Source organism: Vulpes vulpes, chromosome X (assembly GCF_048418805.1).
Source record: "Vulpes vulpes isolate BD-2025 chromosome X, VulVul3, whole genome shotgun sequence".
Classification (NCBI taxonomy): Eukaryota; Metazoa; Chordata; class Mammalia; order Carnivora; family Canidae; genus Vulpes; species Vulpes vulpes.
This window is the reverse complement of record NC_132796.1, coordinates 7,040,095-7,064,793: the sequence shown is the minus strand read 5'-3', so window position 1 is coordinate 7,064,793 and position 24,699 is coordinate 7,040,095. Positions and strand designations below refer to the sequence as shown.

At 46.0% G+C, this 24,699-nt stretch overlaps 1 protein-coding gene across 13 annotated transcripts in view; it reads left to right on the top strand.

Annotated features, from left to right (window-relative positions):
- MID1 (midline 1) overlaps positions 1 to 20,291 on the top strand; it is a 593,315-nt gene extending 573,024 nt beyond the window's left edge. For all 13 annotated transcript variants that reach the window (XM_072744773.1, XM_072744772.1, XM_072744774.1 and 10 more), the window contains 3 exons: positions 7,575 to 7,736; positions 11,129 to 11,336; positions 16,389 to 20,291. In XM_072744773.1, the coding sequence (XP_072600874.1) occupies positions 7,575 to 7,736; positions 11,129 to 11,336; positions 16,389 to 16,737 (719 nt within the window). In that variant the 3' untranslated portion in view covers positions 16,738 to 20,291. The remainder of the gene's footprint in view (positions 1 to 7,574; positions 7,737 to 11,128; positions 11,337 to 16,388) is intronic.
- The last annotated feature ends 4,408 nt before the right edge of the window (positions 20,292 to 24,699 follow it).

Genomic DNA, 24,699 nt, shown 5'->3' with positions numbered 1-24,699 from the left:
ATCAAAATCTTAACCATTTTCCAAGAATGTGTAAGGAGGAAAATCATGAGACACTATGGCCAGCTGCCTGAGTAAGAGGGCAGAGGTGGTAGGTGTAACAAAAACGTCTTGGGGGAAGGGATGGTGTAATTAAGTTTTGGAAGAGAATGGATACATATCAGCAAGTTAAGGGGATGCCAGACAGCCACATCACTGGGGGCAAACCTATGCCAGACAGCCGCATCATTGGGGACAGAGGATGGCAAGACATTTTCTGAAACATCTTCTACTAAAGCCTGACTGGAGAATTGAGTGGAGAAGGGGAGATGGTGGGAAATGAAGATAGAGAAATAGAGCTAGGACTCAAACCCATATAGGTCTGGTTCCAGAAAGCACATGTCCTAAATCATCAGTGTATTCATCCTAACCCACAGTAAAGACCTAAACCAGAGAGGGCCACTTGGGCCACATGGTGTTGGGTTTTTCCCTGTGGCCTTGGGTGTCATGCAGAGCAGCAGTGCGATCAGATACACAGTTAGAAGCCTCAGTTAGTGCTGTGGAGGATGGAGCAGAACAGGGCAAAACTAGAAGCAGAAACATGAACTAGGAGGTTCATAGTAATTGACGGAGATAGAGATGGCCTGGACCTGCCAATGGCACTAGCACCAAAGAAGGCAAGGAGCAGATAATCCCAGAAAAACTTCTCCCCCACTGACCCATATCTCTGGGAAACACCATTACTACCTTCAGCTATTTGAAGTGCGTTGGGGGACAGGTCTAACCAGCCCTGGTGTGTCAATGGTTTGGCATCATCTTGCTCTCCTTTCAGGATTTTGGATTCTTCTAGTATTGCTCCTCATCCCTTGTTCTACATGCCCTGCTACAAATCATGAAGAAATACTAATTTCTCTAAAATCTTTCTTTTTAGTAAGTAATGCACAAACGCTATGTAATAATATATAAGATGTCTACAGTGACAATTGGATGTTTTTCAATATGGCAGCCACCCTGGTCCCAAAGTTGCCACCGCACCAATTCCATTTCACGCGCATCTTTCCTGTGGTAGTCCGTTAATGCACAAGGATGCACATACACTCACACACACCTAGAAATACACTTTTTAGGGACATAAAAGATAGGATGCTGTACACAGTTCTTTACCTTGCTTTTTTCACCCAGAATAATCTCTCTTTTGATCAACTCAGAGACAACTGATTAAGGACCTTAATTGCATTTGCAAACTCCCTTAACCTATATGATGTGCCACCACAGGAGTGATAACAATGATAAGACTTTTGTCCTTTGCCATATTGTTGGTGAGATTCAGGTCACAGGTCTTGCCTCACCCAAGGCAGAGGAATTACACAAAGTCATGAATAGTGTGGAGTGAGAATCACAGGGGCTACTGAAGGGCGTGTCTGCGATAGGTGGTTATGTCTTTCCTAAAGTGTCTTGAATCAAATTTTTATGGGCATTTGGACAGTCCGTAGAGCCTTGGCCTGGGCTGGCAGGCCCCATATCAATCGGCTTTTGCTGAATGGCCAACAACCACAGGACCTAAGTAGCATATAACAATAAACATGCATTGCTTATGCGACTGGAATCAGGCGGGGGTGTGCTGGTGTCACTGACCGTGGTGAGGCTCTGTCAGGGTCGGGCTGATGACTGGGGCTCCCATCTCCCTCCTGCAGTCCCATGCAGGCACATTCTCCTGGTGGGCAACACACGCCATAAGGACAGGCCCATTTGCACATGTAGGCCTGTCTTTGTCACATTAGCTGATGTGCCAGAGGCCAAAGCAAGTCCCACCGGTGAGCCCAGTGAAATGTGAGGGCCTGCGAGGTTCCCTGGCAGAGTGTGGATATGGCAAGGAGCAAGGAAGGGGAGCCAGAAGGCGATTCACTCTAGAACCCTGACTCAACCCCAGTGCTTCCCTCTATCCCCCAAATGAAAAGAGATCTATTGCTTGAAACTTAGGGTGTCTCAGGTAGCTGACCTGGGACTGACTTGGCTTCCATGCTGTTGGCTTGAAAAGTAATACTGAAACAATACATGTAAATGGAAAAGATGAGAAAAGGCCATGCCTACAGAAATCCACTGGCAGTGACACTCCTGAATTCGGAGCTCTATGCTTGGTGATTCCAGAGAAGGTGTTTTATTCCCCAGAAGCCATTGCCACAAGAAAATAAATGGGAATGACTTATTGAAGGTGATAGACCTTGCTTATTTGATACACAGATGCCAAAAAGGCCATTCTTGGGGCACTGGGATGGCTCAGTGGTTGAGTGTCTACCTTTGGCTCAGGTCGTGATCCTGGGGTCCTGGGATTGAGTCCCACATCGAGCTCCCCGTAGGGAACCTGCTTCACCCTCTGCCTATGTCTCTGCCTCTCTCTGTATCTCTCATGAATAAATAAATAAAGTCTTTTTTAAAAAGGCCATTTTTCCCAGGACAGATGGAAATCAGGGAGACTGCAGGTGCTCGTCTGACTGGGGTGCCCTCATGGGCTTGTTAGTCTCTGTAATGCTCATTAAACCAGTATAGTAAAGCCCTGAGGCCTACAGGATGAAGTCGTAACAATGAAAGAATAAATTTAGATAAAAAGGTAATTGAGATGCAAAGATCTTGGCATGAAATTATTTTCTTCTTAACTATTATACATGTCTATCATGGCCAAGAGAGACCTGGATTTGAATCCCCACTTTGGACCTCACTAGCTCTGTAATTTGGGGCAAGTTCTTTAACATCCTCCGAATCTGTTCCCTCATCTGTATAAAGAGGTAATGTTTTAACTTCAAGTGGTTGAGATAATAAGAGTATAAGCCTGAGCCCTGTGCTTGCAAGCACACAGATATTCAAAGTTATTACTCCTATGAAAATATGACTCTGTACTCACCCATCATTGCATTTTTTAAAAAGGCTGATGTTTTGGGTCACATGATAAAGGTCGGTCGTGACATTTGCCAGGATTATCAACACGAGAGTGTTTTACGCAATCTTCATGTGCAAGACCTTCCCTGAACGTTGTTTGTCCATCTGTCGTACCATTCCGAGGAATCTCCTTTGCAGATGCTGTTACATCGAATGACAAGATCTAAGAGTAAAACTGTGGTGAAAATTAGAAGACCAAATACTCCAAAGCTGTCCAGAGCTCCTCGTGCCGCTAGGAATCCTCTCCTGCCTGTAGGTCATGGTGCCTTCACTTGTCACAATAAATTCTGGTTAATTGCCCACAACTGACTTCAGTGAAGGAGAATTAGATAATATCTGTGGAGCTTTTAATCTTATAAAAAGGCTCCCACTAATCAAATTCATATATTCAAATGCAAAATTAATGACACTATTAATTTTTTATTATGCATTTTTTATTAACAGACTTCGGCCCACAGATGTTACTGGATTGCTTATTAATCGATGGATATGTACTTAATTTTTACAAAATTTTTTCATGTTTTTTCCAAAACTACTTTCAGTGCACCGTTTAAAATCCTAAACGGGGCCTTTCCCCAGCAGCCTATTTTTAGTATTAGCAAAAGTCAAAAAATGCACTTCTTCCAGGTCTCCGTGGTGAAGTAGTTATCTGTATTTAATTATTTGTAGTTGTTTTGAAAAGCTTCGTGAAAGTTATTAAACAGACACAATTTTTACAGAGAAGAAGGAAAAGAATGTTCACTTCCGTCCAAGCTGTTAGAAGAGACAAAGGATTTTTGAAGCCGGGGTGCCGCCTCTCTGAAGGGGGGATCCGTGTTGCGTAATGTTTTATACATCATGTTTTACTGCGAGATGACAGTTGCTATACAAGGCTCTGAAATCCCAAATGTAATTAGGATCTTGTAATGAGCGGCATTATGTAGGGAGATGCTTCTGACCCATTGTGAATGAGAACAAAATGTAGAAAATTGAAAAACCCAATTAAGTTTCATTATGAACTAATTATCTTCCCAGTTCCATTGTTGTTTTAATACTTCAAGCCGAATTAGAGAAGGTGGGTGTTGGAATCCCCCCAAAGATGATTGAAAACGAATTTGGAGAAGAGTGAAGTTTCAGTCACGAAGGTTACGTGGGTGTTTCATAAAGAGATGCATAAAACCTGGTCAACGGTCCCGACACAGTGGGGTATCGAGGCAGAGGGGTCTGGCACTTGGCACCATATGCAAGAAGTTATGTGGTGCTGGCGCGAGACCAACCCTCGCAACGCAGTAACGGTGTACTAGTGAGGCGCCCCGCTTACTCCAGCCCCCAGAAGAAAGTGGTCGATGTTGCTTTCTTGGCATTTTTAATCAACTTCTCAATTATTATCCTGGCAATAATAACAGCAGAAAGGTAGGCCTCCACAGAAATAGTGAGCGTTCGCGAAAGCAGATTGTCCCAGTGTAAAGCTATCCAATCAACTTTTACTGCTCCGTAAACGTTTTGTTCTTTTAATATTCGAAGGGAAAAAAAAAATTAGCGACCCCTTCAACATAATCAGATAGTCAGGGTCCCTTTTCGGTTTGCAAAAAACGGTTCTGAAACATTAAATCTTTTTTGTTGGGTTAAGGCTTTGGATTATAGGCCAAGTTGCTGTTTGTAGCAATTTCAGACATCTGCTTTATGATGTCGCTGAAAGCATTCCCCCGCCACATTAAGCCCAGCTTTTCGGTTGTACAGTGATGTAAAGTTTATTGAAACATTTTTACATTTGCTTTCTTTGACCACAATAGTCATTTTACTGCAACATATGCAATTAAACAGGAACAGTGTAAACGCAGTGACATTGATAGGGCTCTCATTTGATTCTACTGAATGCTGTTACTGTTTTCGTTCGTGCTTGACTGCTGTTGACAAAGCTCTAGGAACATGAGTGGATTATCCTGGCCAATAGAAAAGCTCACTGTTTTTGCTTTATTACTGTTGTAAGATTATGATTAAATATCTAAAGCGAGTTGCAGGCTTCTTGGGGGCCCAGAGCTCAGAGTTCAAAATGACCCTTCCTTGCTTAACTCAAGATCTATTATTTGGCCGTGGCGCTATCCCGAAGCAGTGAGTTTATTACAGCTACGATCAAGGACAGGGTAAGGGGGGAAAGTGTCAGAAGGGCTACGTAGCAAGGAGAATCCCATGTTACCGAACCACCCATGGGTGTTTTCCTGGGTCCTACATGAGTGAGAATCAGAACAGTGAAGAGTTAGGAGAGAATTGGGGGTGGGGGTGGACGGTGGTGCCTCAGTTGTTCCGTTGCGTCTCCGGCCCAAGCACGCCTGCGCGCGCACACACACACACACACTCACACACACACACACAGATTTCAACCGCTTCCGTGGATCTCACATTCTTCCCTTGCTTTATGCTGGCTTTGTCAAATCCAGCGGTGCTCCTGGTGAAGTGACCGCAGGCGGAGGCAAAAAGAGGTGACAGGAGACTCACAAGGTCAGACCTGACCTTGCAAGTTTATATACATGTGGGAGTTTATAGATGCATGACTCACTGGAGGGTGTCTTAAAAGCCTCTGCACCCGAGGTACAAATCATAGGGGGGGGAAGTTTCACCCTTGACTAAATACTTTTAAGGTTCTTCTCAACGGTGAGACTACCATGGACAATGTTTACCTCAAAAGCTGGAGAAAGTATCTAGTAGGATTCAAAGACAGATGTCATGGGGCTGTGAATAGCTTGGAATGCCATGCAAATATTTGTGGCTTGGTATGGATATGCACATGTGACTTTGCTTCTATAGAAATGTTTTATTAGATTCTCAAAGAGGTGAGACCAAAGAAAGATGAAGGGACTGCTTCTTGGGATTACGGTAAGGTATAAGTTGCCTCCAGATCAAAAGAACGAACCCTTTGACTCGCAAATCCACTGAAAGGGAACGAGTGGGGGGAGTTGGGAGCCCCTCAGGAAGTGGAGGGGCTCAGCCCTCTACCAAGAGCTGGTGAAGGAAACTCACCAGAGTCAGGAAACTTCATGACAGCCAGTCACCAGGGGGCTGGGAAAAGGTTCTCTTGGAGTGCAGATTGATGGGTGGAGAGAGGAGAGTTGGGCCCGATACCAAAGAGATGTTTTCAGCATCAGCCAGCTGCAAAACAAAACGGGCTTCCTTTCCCCTGCAAGTTCTTCCAAGCGTCGTAAATCCTCAGCCTGCCCCCCACCCCACATCCTGCAGAGTGCAGCCCGAGCGAGCGGCAGCGCCGTGCTCTGGGCCCCGCCGAGCCCGGGAGTACAGCTGCTCAGATCCCCGTGCGTGCTTTGCTGAGAGCTCCGCGGGGCCCCGAGCTGCCCGTCGGTGCCGCCGCTCCAGGCTTCTCTTAGGGACGGGACTCCCGAGTCAGTTGACTACGGCCACCCTCCTGCTGGCACGCAAGCAGGCCTGACGATCATTCTCTTAGCTCCCCTGTCAGAGGTTGGGCCGGTCTCTGCTGGCCTCGCTCCTGCTCCTGCTCCTGCGGTGGCGGGGCTTAGAGCCCTGCCCTGGGCCTCTCATCCTTCGGAGACCACAGACTCTCCGGGGAATGTCCTCCCCGTGGCAGTGGCAGAGGCACGACAGGTCAACAGAAATCCTCCAGGCCTGGGGTGCCCGAGTGGCTCAGCGGTTGAACGTCTACCTTCGGCCCAGGGTATGACCCCCGGGGTCCCAGGATCGAGTCCCGCATCGGGCTTCCCGAAGGGAGCCTGCTTCTCCCTCTGCCTGTGTCTCTGCCTCTGCCTCTGGGTCTCTCATGAATAAATAAATAACATCTTAAAACAAAATCCTGCAGGCCTTGTAATGCCTACTCTTGCAGCTGGCACGTTGCCACTTCAGCCTCATCCCAGCAGCCAAAGCAAATCACGGGGCCAAATCCAAAGCCACGTCATGGGGGACACGTCCCGTCTCTGGAGGGAGTAACTGCAAAGTCACTCAGGCCCGGAGCTGGGCAGGGTGAAGAATTAGAGGCAAAACTGCAATCTACTACATCTACGTTAGTGGAGTCGAACTCTCAGGCAGGATTCAGGCCTCCTCTCACCTGCTGTGAGTCTCAAAATTGATGCGATTCCAATGTAATGATCGCTGTCGCAAGCGTGGGGTGAGGGTGCGGAAAGCGGGGTCAGCGGTGACTTGCTGCTTCCTTCTCCTCGCCACGGCCCCTGAGAACGCAGCAGGCACACGTGCCACGCGCAGGGTACCAGACAGAACCACCTTCGCTGCTCCTATTTTTACCGAACAGAAGCTGCGATACAATCATTTTATTTTTTTAAGATTTTATTTATTTATTCATGAGAACCCAGAGAGAGGGGCAGAGATACAGGCAGAGGGAGAAGCAGGCTACCTACAGGGGGCCCGATGTGGAACTCGATCCCGGGACCCCAAGGTCATGGCCTGGGCCAAAGGCAGATGCTCAACTGCTGAGCCACCCAGGTGCCCTTCGATATAATCATTTTAATTGGCTCTTCCATCTGGGGCACACGATAGGAGTGTATGATGACACATACGGGTTGGCAGGAGACTGTGCCGTCGAGCATCTCCGTGGTCCCCCTCAAGTGCAGAAGCGACAAGGCACTGCACTTGGGGGTCAGATGAGCTCAGCATCTGCAGCCTTGAACGCCAAAGCCGCGCGCCGTGTCTGCTTGGCTCCGCAGGTCTGTGTAACTCTGCCGATAGCTGGATGATCGTGCCCAACATCAAGCAGAACCACTACACGGTCCACGGTCTGCAGAGCGGCACCAAGTACATCTTCATCGTCAAGGCCATCAACCAGGCGGGCAGCCGCAGCAGCGAGCCCGGAAAGCTAAAGACAAACAGTAAGTGCCGCGAACTCAGCAGGCCTGTCACCTCCCTTCCACTCATCTTTGGGCCACGTCTGTCCCCCCCGCTTTCTTTTCCTTTTCTCTGCCTCCGGCGTCAGCCACAGCCCCAAGATGCAAGCGGGGCGCCCCACGGGGTGGCGGAGCTTGCATCGGGAGCCACAACACGCTCGACCCTTAAGGGCCGTGAGTCCATCGACCTCTCTGTGCTTCGGACGCTCGAAAATAATAAATAAGCCTAAGAGTAAATAATCCTGGAGGGGCTTCTCGTGAGAATCAGAACCTCTGTCTGTCTAGCTGTATCTCTGTCTGTGCATCTGCACGTCTCCGTACTTATATACGAAGCCTGACATGTCGTTGGGGCTCTGCAAATGGCAGAGTGTTGCTTCCCATAGCAGACGAGCACACTGAGAACTCTTTTCCTCAGGAAATCTTTACTACCCCAGGTAAGTGTCTGCGTCTGTGGTTCTCTGCCAGAAGCGATTCCGCCCCCACCCCCCTGCCCAGGGACACTGAGCAAGGCCTGGAGACATTTTTGGTTGTTACAAGTGGGGTGGATGCTACTGGTGTCTAGTGGTTAGAGGGCAGAGATGATGGGAAACATCCCGCACTACACAGGACGCAACGAAGAAAGATCTGGCCCGTGCATATGTCTTGCAACACTGTCATCTCCCTCGCTGTCTCTGCCCACATGTGTTTTCTTTTATCCTCTCTTTTCTTTTCTTGACTATTTTTGATCTAGAAATATGTTATAGAACAGGGAATTTCTTTGCATAGGACCTCCCAAGAGAAAGCAAATTGGAGTGTGTCGATAGGGCACCATGTCAGAGGGTTGCCAGCTAGTCAACGGGAACACTTAAGTGCTTTTCCAGAAGAGCCCTCACTTACCCCGGACCCTCGATTTCGGTGGTCAGACAACTTTATCTGACCGCAGACATCCGTGTTTAAGACACATACTCTTAGGCTTTTAAGCGAGTTTGTCCTTCAGCGTTTCTGCTGGCAAAGAAGAAAATGTTTTTAGAGACTAAGGAGGGAACAAATAAGTAAATACATACTCTGAGGTTAATTCTGGAGAATACATCTTTGAGACATCTTATTTGTGCTTCATCGGTTTTACTGAAGATGATGTATTCATTTCATGTAGACAGATAATGTCATCTTCTATTTCTAGATGTGCAATTATTGAACAGATGTTATCAAGTTATACACGAGGAGTTGGCAAACTTTTTCTGCGTTTGTGCCAAATAGTAAATATTTGGGGCTGTGCATGTCAGATGGTCTTGGTCACCATCCACTCTTCCTCACCTCCGCCACCGCAGTGCAAAAGCAGCCATAGATTACACATCACTGGATGGGCTTGACTGTGTTTCAATAAAACTTTATTGACAAACACAGGCGGTAGGCTGGTTTTGGCCCACAGCCTCTAGTTTGCCCAACTCCTGTGCACACGATACTACAATGAATTGAGTTCTTCAGTAAAGTAACTGATGAATTTGGCCCCTGAACCAATTTGCCCTCATTGAAGCAAAAGCCTTGAACTTAGAGCACATGATGGTTCATTCGAGAAACACATCTGAGGCACAAGTGGAATTTGCTCACTGAGGATGCAGCGGTTGGGCTGACATGATCCTGCTCCATGTGTGTATGGGTGAGGGTGTGAGTTGAGGTGACACAGGCCACGTCTCACGTCATTATGACGCCAGTCTTTCTGATGGCTATCCCATCCTGCTAGTCCTCACTGGAGGCAGGGTAGCAGCACACGGCCCTCCTTTTCAGCGATGGCTGCCCTTATGGAATTCCTCCCAGCCTGCCCACTAACGTCCACTTGTCTTCACCCACATTCTATCTTCTGCGTTTAACAATTGAAGTGTTTTAAGCAAAACTATCTTCAGATTCTTCTTGCCTCAGTTCATACTTTATCCCTAACAGCTGCTGGTGTGATCATTCCTGGGGACATTTTTGTTTGACAGGACAAGCTGAAATTTAAACTCTAAATTTAAATCCACCAGCTCTTAGGGCCTCTGAGAATGTCCGTGCTCTAATCCACGCTTGAAGCTTTTTCTCAGCTCCCCCTTTAAGCTTTTCTGCGACGTGGACAGAAATCGAAAACGGGTCAGCAGACTATACAGCCCACCAGCCAAATCTGGCTGCCTATTTTTAGAAATAAAGTTTTGTTGGCACCCAGCCACACCCATCCATTCACCTCTTGTCTCTGGCTGCTTCCCGGCTGCAGCATCAGAGTTAAGGAGCCACAGAAGAGACCACATGGCCAGCAGAGCTGAAAATACCTATCTGGCCTCTTACGAGAGAATGTTCTGGCCCCTGATCTACAAGAAAGGATTTGAGAGATGCTGGTGTCATGTTGTATCCAGGTGGTGACTGGAAATCCTCTGGCCTACCTGCACAGGACATAACACAGCTTGCCCCATGCTCTCTGGGTCGGTTTCTCAGCCAGCGTCATGTATCACCCCAGCCAGTTTACCAGACTTTTCCACCCACTGCCTGAGGGTGGGTCTGCCAACTGCACCAGTGGCTGGGGGCTTTGGGCATCATGGCATTTGCATTCTCTTGTCACTCATTTCCTGCCTTTTAACACCCATGTGGTGTCGAATAACAGGCAGTCCTCTAGACCAGTGTTACGTTCTCACAGAAGTAACAGCTACGACAAGATGTTCAGGTGTGACTCTGCCAAGACTTAGAGGTTCAATCTTCAAAACACATATGTCAATGATGAAATAGAGAAGACCTAATTTTATATACATCTATATTTAGAGATATATATAATGTATATGTATAAATATAAATATATATACACATATATATACAGCCAGGAGTAGAAAACCCAGGTGTTGTGATCACATCCCCCCCCCCCCGATCTTGTTGTGGGCTGAAAAGTACACATTTTTATAATCATTCTGAGCTCATGAGGGTCATTTTGAGTTTCCAACAGTTTCCAAATAATGTCAAAATCTGAAATCTCAATTTCTTTGGCTTCTGGTCTGAAGTCTACTGAGCATGAAGCACATTTTAAGATGGATTGAATGTGAGAATGGTTGAAAATGAAGTCTTCATTTTCTCCTTCCTCTGGGAAAGCTGTTTAGCCAGTATGTCCCCATGTTGTTTGTGTCCAGTGGGGACCCCCAAAGATGGCTCATACCATATGTCGTAGTTGATCCCTGCCCATGATATCGTGGCATCTTGGGTTGGAGCAGCCCTGATTCCCTGTCTCTGAACTGACAGACTTGGGAGTTCACGAAGGTGGGAACATGTTCGGAAACACTATTTCACTGTGCTTTTAAACTCTAAATTGAAGCTCCATTATCAATCATGCTAAAATAAACAGTGCTTTTTTTCTTCTTCCTCTTTGTGTTCTGTAACCTTGTTCCCAGGCCAGCCATTTAAACTGGACCCCAAATCTGCACATCGAAAGCTGAAGGTGTCCCACGATAACTTAACAGTAGAACGTGATGAGTCATCATCCAAAAAGAGTCACACGCCTGAACGCTTCACCAGCCAAGGGAGCTACGGTGTAGCTGGAAATGTGTTCATTGATAGTGGCCGGCATTACTGGGAAGTGGTCATAAGTGGAAGCACATGGTAGGCAATGATATCTATTGTCCTCCAGTTATAAAAAGGCACATCTCATTGTGTGTTTTGTCAGAGCACTAGTCCGTACCAAAGCCCATCTTGAAGAAAAATACACAGAAAAGCTTTTCCAGTCTGTTGTTGCTTCGGTGATGCTGCATAACAAGCATCCCGAAACTCAGTGGCCTCAAACAGTAGCCATTTATTATTGTGCACTCACTACCCACATCCATGGGTGAGCTGTCAGGGCTAATCTCAGCCGGGCTTTGCTTTAAACCATAGGTTGGATCTAGGTCTGTTCTTTGCCCCTCTTCATCCTCTTCGGACGTGAGGGCTACCCAGGTCATGTCTTTCTCAATGAGCCTAAGAGTGCAAGCGCAACTGTGCAAGGCACATTTCAAGCCTCTGCTTACATCACAGTCTACTACCTTCTGATTGGCCAGAGCCAAAGCCAGTGGTCTAGGGAAGTATATGTCTCCCATGGAAGTGAGAGGAGGGAGTGAATATTTGCAAAACAATCGTCTAATCTTCCATTCAGCCAATAAGAAAAACAGCTTGTTTTAAGTCCATCCATTTTTAAAATTATTATTTACAGCAAGAATTGCAGCTGAGATGATAGGGTCCTGGTGCCTAACAGAGCTAGTCTGCTAACGCTGCTGTTTCACGCCTTCACACACGAGTCAGCCAACCTCAGCCAGTGGGCCAGACCTGGCCCTGTGCCTGTTTTTGTAAATAAAGTGTGATGGGAACACAGCCATGCCCATTCTTTTCCATGTTGTCTGTGGCTGCCTTTGAGCCACACGGCAGAGTTAAGCAGTTAAAACAGAACCCTAGGGTCCACAAAGCCAAAAATATTAACTCTCCAGTCCTTTACCAAAAATGTTTGCTGATTGCCACTCTAAAACATTACTCTTCATCATTTAGAGAAAACTAATTTCTGTTGCCTTGTACATTTTGTGCTTCTAGACTGGGCCGATACTGTAAATAGTCCAGAGCTGAGGGGCTGAAGCGGTGATCAGAGGCTGGGAATCATTTCAAAAGGTCTGTTAGATCCGGCGCCGTGCCCTCAGCCCAGCAAGCTCTCTAAAACCCAAGGGTGTCGGTCAGGGTGCTGTGTCTGGGTTGGAATCAGCTAACCCTGCCGAGTTAATCTCACAAAGCTGACCTTGTCTATTCCACAGTCACAAACCACCCCCCTTGCTCCCGCTGGCTGGCTCGCAAACACCTGTTTGCCATTGCTCTTTTATTTTCACTTAACCAGCCCTCATCTAGCACAGCCATGTGCCAGGCACTGGTCTAAGCATTTCACAAATGTCAGCTCACTTGTTCATCTTAACAGCCCCACAGAGGTAGGTGCCAGCATCCACCTTTGCAGCTGAGATGACTGAGGTGCGTGCCCGTTAACACAAGGTCACAAAGCTCAGAGGCGGCAGGGCTAGGGAGGCTGCACTCAGGGTGCAAGCTCTGACCCAGGGCTTCGCAAACATTTTTGTAAAGGGCTAGAGAGCCAGTGTTGCTGGTTTTGCAGGCCAGATGATTTTTATCCCAACTACTCAACTCTCCTGTTGTAGTGAGAAAGCAGCCACAGACCGTATGTCTGTGAATGGGCATGGTGGTGCACAAATAAAATTTCATTTATAAAAATAAACAGAGGGCCAAATTCGACCCGTGGGTTATAGTTTGCCAATCTCTGCTCTGAACCACCATGTTTTTTTTCGAAACAGTATAATTACTTTTTAGGGCTTACAGTGGGATACTTGACGAGCGACAGCTTAATGCTAGAAACACTTCGAAAACTGCATAACCTGAAATGATGAGTATTATAGCAGTGTTATGTTTGAGGTAAGGGTGGTGAAACACTTATTGTGTCTTAGGTCCCTTACAGTGTTGGTACAAGTCAACTGAAATCTAAGAAGTGAAATCATAAGCTTGGGTGTCTCCTTTCTCCCCAAAACGGCACCTTCATTGGCCTTTCTTCTCTTGTGATCCTCACAATTCTCTTTGCCCAGAACATTTTCCTGTTCCAACATCCTGCCAGAGGATGGAGGACAAATCCTTCCGCCCCACTCGGCTCTGGGCCAGACTGGCATTTGCAGTTTTTAGCTGCGCTGGGGCAAGATAAAAGCCCGAAGGAAAATACAATGAATTTTTGCAGGTGCAAAGCAGCAAACATTTCTAGTTAATTAACGTGCTGTATTAATCTGGGATAGGATCCAGTGTCTAAATAATTACACCTCCATTAATAATTATTTATGATAAACGATACCCGATCATTATGACCTCATTCCCATTGATGAATGGTTCGGGAAATTCCACCGGACCCGTTCAGTTATATAAACACAGATCGGCATTACCTTGGAAACACCCTCCAGATGTCAAGACCAACTCGGGGCGGGGGTTCATTCTAAAATTAATTGCCACCCTTTGAATCTTTACAAACCGGATCGTGTCAGTTTCAGAAAAAGTCTCCTGTAGAAAGTAGTTTAACATTTCCTGGGAGGTGTTTGAGAGGAAAGGGTGACCCGTGTGATCAAGTGCTTATGGCACCTTGGTCCGCACCAGCTAGGGACACATAGATTTTCTCATGAAATATGGTCCTGACTTTCAATTAACATGTATGCTATGATCCCTGCAATGGGGCATGTTAACATGGCTCTGAGAAACATAATTTTTATATTTTCTGAATTCTCCAAGTCTCACTGCGTAACTTAATGGAACATTACCTTCTGCCTTCACCTTTCAAACCCAATGGAAATATGTACATAGTTTTACAGATTAATGATAACATAATGGTATTTTCCTTTGCTTAATGGACTATACACGTAGTTATTTTCTTGCTCTCTAATGCTGTTAATGCGCACTTGGTGTTTCATGAAATGGTGTTAACTAAACCTGGGTTCATGCAAAGATGACTGGGCCAGAAGTCAAGGAGGAGGGGGTGAGATTCCGGACTCCGCTCCTAATTGTAACCTTCTCTGTGTTCTCCCATTTGCTAAATGAAGTCAGTCATACCTGCCACAGCTATTTCAGAGCAGGCTCGGTTACGGTTCAAATGGGAAGTAAACATCAGAGTCCTTTGATGCAAAATCAAAACGACGTGCAGCAACAAGAAGGAAACAATACAGACATGGCTATTTTGTGATGCACATGCAAGTTCCAAATTATCTTAAAAAATGGAAATCGTGTCTGCGGGGCGTAGAGAACTTAGCTGGGGCACATAATCAAAACATAAACCTTCCCAAAGTGTCTCGGTGAGGTAGGCTTCAGTAGAAAAACACGTCAGGCTAGGAACTCAAGGAAGAAGGGAGCCAGGGCCTTGCCGGAACCCTGGAAGGCTGAGTGCACAAGTCAGGGAGCCTGCTGCTGCAGCCCAAGAATCCATGGTGACCTCTGTGTGCCAGAAAGCCACCCCCGGCCCTAAGCCAGGGACCCCAGAGTTTTCCAAAACTCCTGCAAACCCCACCTCTGCCTTCTGCCGTCTGGAGAAGAGTGTTTCCCCACCTCTTAGAACTTCTGGATCTTATGCAAAGCCATCACAATGGAAAGGGATTCTGGGAAATGCACCCCACGATTGTCCCCGTGATGCAGAGCAGGATTGGCAAGAAGGAAGAGAGGAGGCCAAGTTGATGGCACCCTGGGCTAGTCCCCTAGGCTGAACCGATGATCAATTCCATCCTCTTTAAATTTAGTGATAAGTTCTTTTCATTCTAGTGATTTAGTTCTTTTCATTTTTTTAACACGTCACTCTTAAAGTGATTGTATTTTAAGTCCAACATGCAATTTAAAAAAAAAAAGTCATTTCATCAAAGACCAGTGAAGTGTTTTTTCTCTCTGCACTATTGGTAAGGTACTGTGTGTCAGTGTCCACCTAGACTGGCTTCTGCCATAACATATTAAAGGTTGAGCTCTGAATCATCTAGTCTACAAGTGTTACAGAGGCATATCTCAGCAGGGTAAAAAGAGACGAAGGAGCTTAGAACACTGTCGAAAGAATCCTTAACCTTTTTGGGCAGTTGAGAGTACACTAAGGATAACCAGGATGTCCATCTCTCAAAGACTTCCAGAATTAAAAACATGTAGTAGGAAATATAATCAGAGGGGTTCTCGGCAAGGATGAATCACATGCTTTCCGGTGAGGGAAGGGATTTGAGAGTGTTAAGTCTATGGCCTTTTGAGTTATCCAAGGTTCAAATTCTGCTTCCGGTACTTATTCATAATGTGGCATGGGGCAAAGACAATAAAACAGCAGTTACCGAAGATTCCTTGTCAGGCCTTGTGCCCCAGATTTTACACGTATTCTTTCTTTCACTCCTCAAAATCGCCCTCAGAGATGGAGATTGTCCACTGTCCCTGTGCCGTAGATCAGGAAACCAACTAGGAGAAGACAAGGAACTTACCCTGTAAATGAAAACTGTTCTCTGTGCTTACCCCATTGCAAAGTGTACTCAAAGTCATGGAAAGTGACGGACACGGTGTCAGTTGAAAAATTAAAAGTAGGTCAAAAGGAGAAGCCTAGGGTTGTGCTGTCCAATATGGTAGTCCTGGGCCACGTGCAGTTAATTTGAATCACATAATTTAATTAAAATTAACTGATTTTAAAGTCTGGTTCCTCAAGCCTGGCAGCCACAGTTCAGGTGCCGAGTAGCCACATGTGGCTTGTGGCTACCACATTGAATGGAGCAAAACGTTTCACTTGCTGCAGAAACTTCTGTTGGACAGGGCTAGAGAATTCATTGTGTGGGTCTGGAGAATTCATTGCATGGGTCTTCGATGAGTGTTAAAAAAAAAAAAAGGCAGTGAGACACAAAGTTCAAATTCTCTTGTAATACTGGAACTAAAAACAGGAATATGAGTAAATACAGTGGCCCATTGCCGCGCACTGTATTTTTGGGAGGGAAGACAATGAGGACCACCTGTGTCAGGGTCTTTGCCAAGCTTTCACTGAAGAATGAGCGGGGCCAACAGAAAAATCATATTTTCGTGGCCCCTGAAAACTGTAGAAAGGACGTAGCGTACGTGTGCAACACGCCTCATTATTTTGTCATCACTGTTATGTTTGCGCAGGTATGCCATCGGCCTTGCTTACAAGTCAGCCCCGAAGCACGAGTGGATTGGGAAGAACTCTGCTTCCTGGGCGCTGTGCCGCTGTCACAATAACTGGGTAGTGAGACACAACAGCAAGGAGACCCCCATCGAGCCGGCCCCCCACCTCCGGCGCGTCGGCATCCTGCTGGACTATGATAATGGCTCCATCGCCTTCTACGACGCTTTGAACTCCATCCACCTCTACACCTTCGACATCACATTCTCGCAGCCTGTGTGCCCCACGTTCACGGTGTGGAACAAGTGCTTGACCATTATAACTGGCCTCCCCATCCCAGACCATCTGGACTGCACAGAGCAGCTGCCGTGAGCACCTGGCCACGCGGGCGGGGCTACTTTCTGGGGAATAAAAAGGGTCGTGGCCACCATTTCAGGGACAGAGAAAGCACAGGCTTCCAGAGCGTGATTAAATGTCGCCAGAAAGTGTCCAGAAATCGGCTAGGATAGGACTCAAAGTAGGCGATCCTCCCCTCTTACTGCCCTTTGTATTAAGTACACACTTTAATAATTTCTTCAAATTTTTCTTGTATTTACAGGAAAGTTTATAGAGTATTTATGAAATGAAAACATAACCGGAATTACAACTCTTAGAAATTATTTGGTTTTGCACATTAAGAGGCCCAGAGGTTTACCAGCCCTTTACGACAACCTTTGTGTCATCACAGTCTGTGGGCTTGAGAAAACAGTCTTTTGTAGTTTCGTATGCTTCTTCACCTTCTCACAGCATCGTATCTCATACTGATCCCATGGTAGGTCCTGTCGCCTCGACGCTGCATAACAGAATATGCAATTACCCTAAAAATTAAAAAAAAAAATAGTTTTGAACCTAGTAGGGCAGTAAACGGGCTTTCTTACTGTGGTTTATTTTGAAGTGTTTTAACTGATGTCAAAACCGTCTTGGATCAACTAGACCGGAGAGCAAGAGGGAGACCAGAAAGAATTAACTTGGGAGCTTGGAATCCGCCATGGCCCAATCTTTAATCACCCTCCGATGGCTGGTGGGGTCATGTTGGAAAGAAAGGTTCCGAAGCCTTTGGCCATGCATGACCTCCCCTTTCCCAGGATTCGGGATTCTGGGAGAACGTTAAAAATGAGCTTGCAATTAAAAATAGTCACTTGGAATTCTACTGATTATTCAAAACGTCAGAGGCCGATTTGTCTTTGATCAGAAGTAGTGTTCTGTTTCATGACAGAAACCTATTTCATTCTTCCTTTTAATAGTTTCTGTGGGCCTGTGACATTGCTCTGCTACATTTAATAGCTGTCCTATCTCTCTCTCCCCCAAATCATTTTTCTTTGGTTGCTGGGGCTGAGGAAATAAACATTTTCTGGTACAAATGGCAGCACCACTTTGGATTGACTTTGCTCTCCAGGACATCAACACATGGCCCTGACTGTCTCTACCACGTCCAAATATAACTCACCTGAAAACACTTAGTATTTATGAGTTGCTAATGACAAGGGACGTTGCATAAAGTACTATTTACTAGTATACGTGCCTCAAAACTTATAAACAGACTTTTATTAAACAATCTTGAAAGATGTAGAAGTCCCTCTGTATTCTAGTATAGTTCACTATAGAGTTGTAAGACAAAAACAAAACAAAACAAAACAAAAAAACAACAAAAAAAGAACAAAACAAAACAAAACCAAAAAAAAAAATCAAATTCACTATTCCCACGCTGGAACCTGCTAACAGAACCTGCTAATAGGATGTTAAGTGGGATTCTGGGCATGCTGATCCGGTAGGATGGAATGGTCCATGAAGTAAGGCTTTCTTAAGCAGTCCTTGGACTTGGACCAGGAATGCGGCATTGGTTCTACCTTGACGAAAGGCGTGATGTCTCTAAGTCATTTCATTTGCTAAAAATATTTATCTGAGCTACTGCTTTGGCCATTTTGACTGAACAGACTGGTGGATGTAGGCATTGTTTTTAGCAATTTTGTTTTTAACCTAATCAACCAATAGTCTCCCTAAAATCCGTCCATAGACCCGCTGTTTGAGCATCGTGCTATATGAGCACGAGCCTGGACTTCATGGGCTGCGTCATGGGCGCTTCTGTCCTCCTCAGCGGCAGACGCTCTCCTTTTTCTTAACAGATAGAGTTTATATATTTACTATATTATTTATACCCAGATGAATATTTTGATAGCTACTTAGGACAATTTCACATTGAAAAGATGGACACCTGAATGGAAAAAAAAGTTAATCATTCTCTGGAAACTTAATGGTTGTTTTTTGGTTTTTGGTTGTTGTTGTTGTGTGTTTTTTTTTTTTTTTTACAGCATAAAAACAATGTGTATTTGCCTTCCCTGAACAAACTGAAAGGGTTGTAATTTTTACATACTGTTTTTGGTAGCTGGATAACGGATATTTTAATGCACTTTGTACACTAACAGGTTTTAAATAAAAGGGTCTAAAGCTCAGCTTCTGAGTTTTTAAAATCATGGTCGCCAGGTACCAGTAAACGCTACAGTTTGCCTTACGATGTTAATGTAAAGCATTTACGAGGACAATATTTCCATGAATATAATGTTTTTCAATATAAAGAAGTTACTACTCAAATTTTCGCTGCAAGCCATTTAGTTTATGTTTCGGCTATTTTTATAAGGACGAGAGGGATTATGTTATAATTTGGTTGTGGAAGTCTCACTCTTTGCTAACTTAAAAACCTTGTGGATAGTAGCGGTTACTATTTCCATGTTGTCATATTTACAGGAAAGTATGTATATGGTGAAAGGCCACAGTGTTTACTTTCATTACTGTAATGATGTAGAAAAGATTTCCGTGTGAATTTTTTTTTGAAAGTCTAAAAAATATACGCTATAAACATTTGCTGCAGTACAATTCTTTAAGTGGACTGGGGTCATTGTATTTTGTTTTTGAGGTCCTTTCTTCACAGGAAGCATTGTGACACAGGGAAGAAAGAGATGGCAGTGCCAATCACCTTAATACAGCACCAAGCCTGCCGGGTCTGATGTCGTGGGTGTGCGAACAGGTGCTGTCACCATCTTGAAATTCTTGATAATTTTTGAATGGGAGGCCTGGATCTTCATCTGGCGCTGGGCCTCAAAAATTATATAGCCAGTCCTCATAACAGAACTCAGAAACATGGTACCTCTCTTCCTGGTGGATACAAATGAAGAAACCTGGATCCAATGTCAAAAGTGGCTGGCCGTATAGTAGGAATCTAAATGGATTAAGAGAAGGATGAGCGTGGGTGAAGATTTTCTTTCCAGCTTGAAAAAAAAAAAAAAGACTTCAAAAACTGACTGCAATAGTGTTGATGACTTCAGCTGGAGAAGAGGATATGGCCTGATGATGAATGGGCAGTTTGTCACGGTACTGAGATATTGACCCTAAACTTCCCAAGGAACTGAACCGGCGCTGTCCGGTGAACGGGGGATTCCGTTTCTGCTCCAGGCACATATACGGTGCCTGAAGAGACACACACATGTATGCTCGCATACCTGTGCTTTTGGTGTTGGGAAGTTGATGATTTGGTGTACCCTTCAAAATGTTTAAAAAGGAAACAAAGACCACGATGTTGGGAGCAGGAGGATGTTTTTGAAATTGTGTTTCTCAGCAAGGGGGCGATTCGGCAATGTCTGGGGTCATTTTTGGTTGTCCCAACTTGGGAGAGGGTGCTATTGGCATCTCGTGGGTAAAGACCAGAGATGTTGCTCAACATCCATCCAGTGCACCGCACAGCCCCCTACAATCAAGAATGATCCGGGCAAAATATCAGTGGTGCCGCAGGGGAGAAGCTTGCTCTTTGGGTTCTTTAAAGCAAAATGCTCACAAATATGTTTTACTGTTCCTGTAATCAATTCAATGCCTGATATATCAAAAAGAAAAGAAAAGGGGAAACTTCACTGCAAAACCTTCACTGCGGTGGCTCTTTCACTTAAAAAAAAAAAAAAAAATATATATATATATATATATATATATATATATATATATATATATATATATATATAAAACAAAACCATTATAAAAATCTGGAATCTGAAAGGCAGTCCAAGCCTGTATAAATGGGAATGCGGGATCGGTGTCACGAAGATCTGGATGTGATTTGCTTAGTTTGGAAATGCAAAGTAGGCCACTCCTTTGACCTGAACCAATTCAGCCCCTGGTACTTGCCTCACACTGCCACACCCTCGGCCCAGACTGTTCTCGCCATTGCTGTTGCTTTCTGGTTTAAAATAAAGTCATTTTTGTGGTTCCAAGGCCTTCTGTCTCGCCTGTCTCTGTTGCCTTGTCATCACTGTGTGTTTTCGCACTCACTGTTGCCACAAATATTTATTCCACTTCTGTTGGGTTTTTTTGAACTATTTTGCAACATATAATGTTTCCTTTTATTTCTGAAACTCCGACCCACCATCCTGCCTCTCTCCATTCGAAATAGTGACTACGCCTCAGAATGGTCCCTAGGAAATTTAATTTTTTTAAGATTTTATTTTTTCACGAGAGACACAGAGAGAGGCAGAGACATAGGCAGAGGGAGAAGCAGGTTCACTGCAGGGAGCCCAATGCGGGACTTGATCCCAAGACTCCGGGATCACGACCTGAGCCAAAGGCAGACACTCAACCACCGAGCCACCCAAGAGCCCCATCCCTGGGAAATTTAAAAAACACAATAAAGAAAACCTATACGGGAGGGGAGATCCGGAACAAGAATGGCTTGATTTTCTAGATGCAGTGGAGGAGGTGAGGACATGGGTGATTGGGGCAGAGCGGTGAGGCTCTTCACAGTGAGGGCTGCAACAAGCCCAGTGGGTGGCCCCTAAGTCTCTCCCCGACCCCAGCCCGTGGCTCCCAGGACTTGACTTTCTCTCCTTAGGGGTGCAAGGCGTCAGTGCCCTGCAGAGTGGTCACGGGCCTGCAGCGTCAGCACCAGCTGCGGGCTGGTTAGAAATGCCTGGTCTGCAGCCCAACCCCGGGCCTCCTCATCAGCATCTCCGGGAGCGGGGCCAGCAGTAAGTCCTAACGGGCCCTCCCGGAGACTCTGATGCTGGCAAAAGTTTGTGAAGCGAAGCTCTGGGGGGCTTTATGCAGACCCCTGTCCCATATGAAAATGCACTTACAACCTGGAGTGTGTTTTCAAGGTAATGTGCTTTGGGGCGGCATGATGTAATGCAGTGATTCTTAACCTGGTAGGGCATTAAAATTTCCCTTTTTTTAAAAATAAAAATGCTGATTCCTGGGTTGGCTTCTGAAAGAGCGGGGATGAGGTGGTCTAGCGTGTGGCCGAGCACCCTGAACTTTTGTTTGAAGTGATTCTAAGGTGCAGCCAGGACTGGCAGCCAATGCCAGAGACAGGGGTGTGGCACCTTTTCTATAAAAGTCAGAGGGCGAATCATTCTAGGGTTGTGCGGGGCGTACGGTCTCTGTGGCAACTACTCGACTCGGTGGTGGTGGAGTGAAAGCAGCCATACAGGATACGGAAATGAACGAGTGAGGCTGGCTTCCGATAAAACTATTTATTTATTTATTTTTAAAGATTTTATTTATTTATTCATGAGAGACACAGACAGAGAGAGAGGCAGAGACACAGGCAGAGGGAGAAGCAGGCTCCATGCAGGGAGCCCGACGTGGGACTCAATCCCGGGTCTCCAGGATCAGGCCTTGGGCTGAAGGCGGCGCTAAACCGCTGAGCCACTGGGCTGCCCCAATAAAACTTTATTTACAAAAAACAGGCCTGGCTCTGCACTTGGCCCTTGGTGTGATTGGCCAGCTCCTGCTGTGACACACACAGTACTGAAGTCACGGTGGGCCACTGGCTATCTCCTGTCACCCTGAGGGCTCGGCCGCCCCTCGTGGCTCTGGGCCTCTCCGCTCTCAAGTCCTTTCCCCCTTGGAATTCCCTCAAATCTGAAATCACGGAACTCGTGGAGAACAAGTCACCGAGTGTCTAAGGCCCACTCAAAGGTGATTAGAAGATTCTTTCGTTCAGCAGAGGAGGGCATGTCAGTTCTAATGATTAGCGTTCCTGCTTCCATAATTTTGACTTGAATCAGCCCTTCTCACAAGTGACAGGTGTGTAGAAGAGATTCCCTTTAATAGGAGTTGTGAAGTACGTTTAATTGGAACTTTTGAAACCGAACAGACACCGCTGTAATTAATCGCCTTTCAGAGTCAGCTCGGAGGGCCTGCCATGCGCTCCAGAGAGTAGCCCACAGCTCCCTCTTTTTAAAATTATTATTTGGAAAAGGGCACGAGTAAAATCTGTTGAAGGTAGTTGCTCGCGATTATACTAGGAGCATAAAAAGGGAGACATGTGCAACCTGCAAAGTCCTTCTCCCTTGAGTATCGTTCTCGCTGTGGTTTGCACGTTCAAGAACAAAATAAAAATGGGGTTGAGGCCTTATGGAAAAACCTTTCTCGTAGCTGTCCTGTCTTAACACGGGCGATTTATGGAGAGGAATGCAGGTCTCCCTTTGGATCTTTCTCAGCCGTGTTCTCCTGGGAGAATTATAAAAGCATGATTAAATAGGAAGTATAGCAATTAACAAGCAAATGTGTCGTGGCCGAAAACCAATTACCAATTAAGGAGAGACACAGAAAAAAAAATGATTGAATGAACATCGGTGCCCTGGCACGGTCTATTTATTCTCAAAGCTTAATTTTTGATGATGGTCATTAAAAGCTGTCCGAGTTCGGCGACGTATTTCAGTTACTAAAGCTCGTAGCTCCCCCAGCCTTATTTTCCCTCCAGCTCCTGCCCGCTCTCGCCTCCTGTTTTCCGTCAAGCTTCTCCAAGGGCGGTTCAGCTGCCCGTTCCCTCACCTCTCCTTAGACGTCCCCACACTCCGCCGGGCGTGGAGGGCCCTTCGCTCTACCGAGCCGCGCTCGCTGACGTCAGAAACCGTGTCTGCATCGGTACGTGTGTCCACACACGTTTGATCGGCCTCATCTTGACATAGGGCAGCTTTTGAGATGTTGACCACTTCTTTTTGAACCGCCCCCCCATGCCATCCGAGCCTCCTCCTCCTGCACCACTGTGTGCAGAAGCCTCCCCGAGTTAAATCTCTGCGCCTGATTTCTCTGCGGACTCGGCCCCCTTATGTCGACCTGCTTATTTGGTCATCTCTTTGGGACATCCGATGGGCACCTCAAACTCCACGTGTCCCAATCTGACCTCGTGCTCTCTCTCCCCCAAACCTTGCCTCATCTGACGGTTTCATGAACCCCAACCACAGGCTCATGTTTGGTGCCCTCCTCACCCTCCATGTCCAATCCGTCCCCAAATCCTGTTAATTTTCTCTCTTAAGTATCTCGACGCCTTTCTCCGTCTGCACACAACGTCCAAGTCCAGGTTTCCTTATCTCTCACTCTAGAGCTGATTTAACCTGTTGACTGGTCTACCTGTAAATCCACACTGCACCCTACACCCCTCCAGGTGACAGGGCAGCCAAGGTAATCTCGAATTTGGGTCACGTAGCACCCACCCCTGCACACTCCTCCCATCAGAGTCACACCCCCCCCCCTCCTGAATCCCATATGTTGACTTTAGAACTCCTGCAAAGCTCTTCCACATTGCCCATAAGATTCTCCAAGGTCCCCGGGGCGCCTGGGTGGCTCAGTCGGTGAAGCGTCTGCCTTCGGCTCAGGTCATGATCCCAGAGTCCTGGGATAGAGGCCCAAGTCAAGCTCCCTGCTCAGCAGACTGTGTGCCTCTCTCTTTCCATCTGCCTCTCCCCCCTGCTCATGTTCTCTCTCTCTCTCTCTCTCTCTCTCTCTCTCTCTCTCTCTCTCTCAAATAAATAAATAAAATCTTTAAAAAAAAAAAAAAGATTCTCCACTGTCCCTGTGTATTTCCCCAGTATCATCTTGGACCACTGTCCCCTTATTCCCTGCACTCTGGCGAGATGGCTGCTGCAGCCAGGCTCTGGTCTACCACAGACCTTTCTTCCCTACCATGAATATTTCAGATTACTTCTCAACCCTCATTTCCCCGAGAATCTACCCTGACCTCCGTGCCTCAGCCAAATTCCCCTAATCTCATAAAGCAACTCATGCCTCCCTGCATGATGTTTGTCACAGTTGAAAGTTAGCATGTCTTTAAGTTTCCTTTACTACGTCTGTTCTTTTTCCCCCACTAGACTGTAATATTCCTGAAGTCTGAGGCCAAGACTGACTTAGCTCAATGTTTGCCAGTAGGAGGTACTCAGTAAATAGAGAGTGGAATTCTAATTTCTCATGAGTGTGTTCTACTTATAACTTTCTCCTACACCTACAGCATGCACTATTCTCTCTCTCTCTATTTTT